The sequence below is a fragment of the Macadamia integrifolia genome, chromosome 12 (assembly GCF_013358625.1).
Source record: "Macadamia integrifolia cultivar HAES 741 chromosome 12, SCU_Mint_v3, whole genome shotgun sequence".
NCBI lineage: Eukaryota > Viridiplantae > Streptophyta > Magnoliopsida > Proteales > Proteaceae > Macadamia > Macadamia integrifolia.
Genome location: NC_056568.1, coordinates 27,966,426 through 27,970,058, shown reverse-complemented (window position 1 = coordinate 27,970,058; position 3,633 = coordinate 27,966,426). Strand labels below are relative to the sequence as shown.

General features: G+C 38.9%; 1 protein-coding gene across 1 annotated transcript; it reads right to left on the bottom strand.

Annotated features, from left to right (window-relative positions):
- On the bottom strand, positions 1-775 carry LOC122057389. Its single transcript, XM_042619467.1, has one exon. It carries the CDS (start codon positions 766-768, stop codon positions 298-300), a length of 471 nt encoding a protein of 156 aa, XP_042475401.1. The 5' UTR covers positions 769-775; the 3' UTR covers positions 1-297.
- Positions 776-3,633: the final 2,858 nt, after the last annotated feature.

Sequence of the window (3,633 nt, the reverse complement as noted above, 5' to 3'; positions counted from 1 at the left end):
GAGGGAGAAAGAGCAGGAATCCTTTCCCACCGACAATCTTTTCATTCCACTGTTTAAGATCCAAAAAAGAATTGGATTGGACCAAAAAAGATGAACAAAGAAAAAGACCCTTCAACTTACAAGCTTTGATTTTATAAATCTGGTAAGGTTAGCTACAATGTGAGAACTGAACATAGACACAGACGCCCCATCTCCATCAGTCCATCCATGGCATCCCCGATTCGAAGTCCTCGCTTCTGAAAACGAAAGAAAAGATCTTCCATCTCTGTTCCCTCTCTGTTCTCTACTTGACTTGATTTAATCATCGGAATCTTCGTCAGATCCGAATAAAGAGACGCGGTAGTAAAGGAGAAAGATGAGGAGGATTAGGAATAGAGCCACACCTACAGGAGATCCACTAAGGCGGTGGATGGAATCTGGTTCCCCAGTGGAGAATATACCTGATAGTACTGAGCCTCGATCCGAAGACAGGAACTGTATAACGAGCAGGAGAACGATGGGGACAAGAAGGAGACCCATGGGACTTAGCAACTCCGAGATCGCTCCAGTAATGGCTTCTCCCTGCTCTCCCACTAGCATTGGCACTCCCACCACTATTCCCACCACCACTGCTATTAGTACTCCGTGCGGCGGCGCCGCTCCACTTCCTTCCATCATCTTCTTCAAATCTTCTTTCTTTCTCTCTCTCTTCTTCTTCTTCTTCTCTCTCTCTCTCTCTCTCTCTGTTTGCTTCTCGTCCTCTGTGAATGGCTTTGTTCTTAAAACCATGTGGAGAAGACGCGTTTCTCCTTCTCTATATTTCCTCACATCTTCCGAAATTTAGAAACTTCATCTAAATTGGTCGAAAATATGCGAATCGAAGGAAGGAAAGTCATCTGTGTGTGGGCCCTAACTATCTAAATCGATCGTTGATATCTAGGCTAAGTAGAGCTCTAACCTACCAGGCGCGTACATGTGGTTTCGGTGAAGTTTAATAAAGAAGACGCGTGGCAGTTGCCGAGTGCTGGTCCTGCGCCCCACCAATACGCTAATTTAGTTTGCCACGCGTCTTCTTTACATGTCTTGATGGGTCGGTGATGGTATCTGTGCCCACTGGCTACCACTACTTGTGTTGACTGGCTAGAAAAGGCAGTCCAGATGATAATTAATTTTGGTCAAAAGTTTGGATAAAAGGGTAATTTTATCACTGCTGGAGTCGAGGCATGTAAGAGCTACACTACAATCAAGGTTCCTCGAATTTGCTTTACCTTGATTAAAGAAAGGGCTCGTTGATTTCAAATTTCTAAGCGAGGGGATTTTTTTTAAAAAATGCCCCATGATAGTGGCAATAACCCTTAGATCAAAACCCTTATGGTAGTGGTAATAAATTCTTACACTACTTGTTACTATTCGAGTCAAGGCAAAGGCTTCTTTCCATTAGGGTACCAACTCTGCTGGCAGTCAAGGCCATAAAACAAGGTATCGGCAATGGTGGCTGATGTCGTGGATACCAAATAATGATATGGAACAACACAATTGGCTCTCTTACCTTTAATGTTGATTTAAAAATAAAAAATTTGGATAATTTTATCCTGAGTAAGAATTGTTTCACTGATATACGATCAAAGCATGTATCAGTATTAGGCACAATCGATGTTGATATGAATCTATCAATACACCCCATCCAATATCAATACTTAGAACTTCAGGACAAGCAACTCGATATGAAATATGATTGAGGGATTTACATGCAACGAACATATGGGATTCATATATAAGGGGTTCACATCAAAGGTCGAATAATACTCTCACAAACTTCTCATAAGAATATATATATATATATATAAGGTGTGTTCAACCAAAAAATATATATACACCTTACATCAATAATTGTCTTTAAATAAGGTATCATTCACATGGAACCCACCTAATCAAAGAGAAGAAATAATAAGAAAACTCATATGAGTGGGAAATTATGCTCTAACACGAGTGAGTGTGAGGCCAAACCATTTTCGCGGGCAGAAGTTTTAATATATGAAAAATTCAATCCGGGCAAGCTGAGTTGTCTCATTTTCGCCCCACAATGGGAAAGCGACATATTATAATATTCATTCATTAGACTTAAGAATTGCCTCAGACATTCAAAAAATTATTAATTAAGAAACACCCAAATGGAAAATTTCCCACCCGATCACAAAGTGACATGTGCTTCACTATTTCTATTTCAAAAATATTCATGGATGGAGGTTGGGCATGCCACTAGCTCTTCAACCATTGATAGCATCGGACACAAATGGATATAGGCATCTTTCTCATGGGGTGAGGGAGAGAGACAGTGACACAAGTTTGAGCAGCCCCACAGTGTACCTTGACTTTTCCTAATATTCATTTAAAAATTCATAAAAAGATAAAAAAAAAAAAAAAACTCTACCAGTCTAGCCCAAGAAACACTCAAACAATAAGGGCACGAAAAGACTTGGGTGTCTCCCAATTGTGAGCGCTGATTATGCTCCTGCACACCCTTTCATTGGTCTACTTGTTTGGTCTTTTCAATGTCACCCTTTCATTGTTCTATCGCCCAAGAGGATAATAGAAGACGAAGGGTTGAACATGCAAACAGTTTTCTGTAAATTGGCAGCATGTACCAATCATAGTTTTCCTTCCTCTAGATTGAAGTAATCACTCATGATGCTTTAATTGTGAATATCATGATTAGTTCTCATCCCCTATTATAGGAGGTTTAAAATATCCTTTCTGGGACTATCAACGGTGAAACTCACTTTTGATGTTAGTGAAAAAAAAAAAAAAATCTATCTTAAACTTTATTCATATTTTTTTTTTTTTTTTTTCACCCATTAGAGTTTTAGGCCTTCGGATTATTTTTAATGGTGATGTAATTTAAACCACTCGTTTGGGAAGTTGCATACAAAAACCACTCTAATTTTGAACCGGGAATTGATGATTTGAGTGTAATAACCCGACCGATGAGTCACCCGGACTTGGAATTATCCAACCATGGTTCTTCAAACCAAGCATTTCCATGACACTAGTCTGTCATCTGTTGGCTACAATATAATATCCATCATGCCCAATCTGTTTGCTTCGATGTGAAATGGGCAAATAAACAAGAAATTAATACATCTCAAATAGGCTGCGTTTAATATGCCTTCTCGGAATAGATTCCATCTCAACTCTATATCTTTTCTGTTTTTACATGGTATTGTACAAGCTCAGCAAGGAAAGATTTTTTCTTTTATAAGTAATTTGTATGTCCGAAGGAGAAAATATATAAAAAGAAAAAGAAAGGCAACCGCTACAACCTTCTTTGGACAGACCAAAAGAAAATAGGAGAAGTTCCTAAATCAAGTATGACAAATCTTGCAACACGATTCATGAAATATAAAAAGTAAAGATTGTGCAATTAGAATAAATATGCTATGGAAGAGTTAAGTAGCCCAATCGCGAGAGCGAAAATAGTGTCATGCACTTTTCATGAGACAGCTTTGTCACAGAAAACTTCTCACGACTAGATGGGTCAGGTTTCTAAAGACAACATGACCACCCTCATCATTCGGGTCTGACGCTTACTCCGAAAAATCCAAATGAGTACCCTCTATATTATCAACTCAATGGATCACCTCCACACTATGGTTC

Bases quoted from the DNA above. Each gene is read 5' to 3' on its own strand.
- LOC122057389 (XM_042619467.1), bottom strand. From the start codon at position 768: ATGGTTTTAAGAACAAAGCCATTCACAGAGGACGAGAAGCAAACAGAG.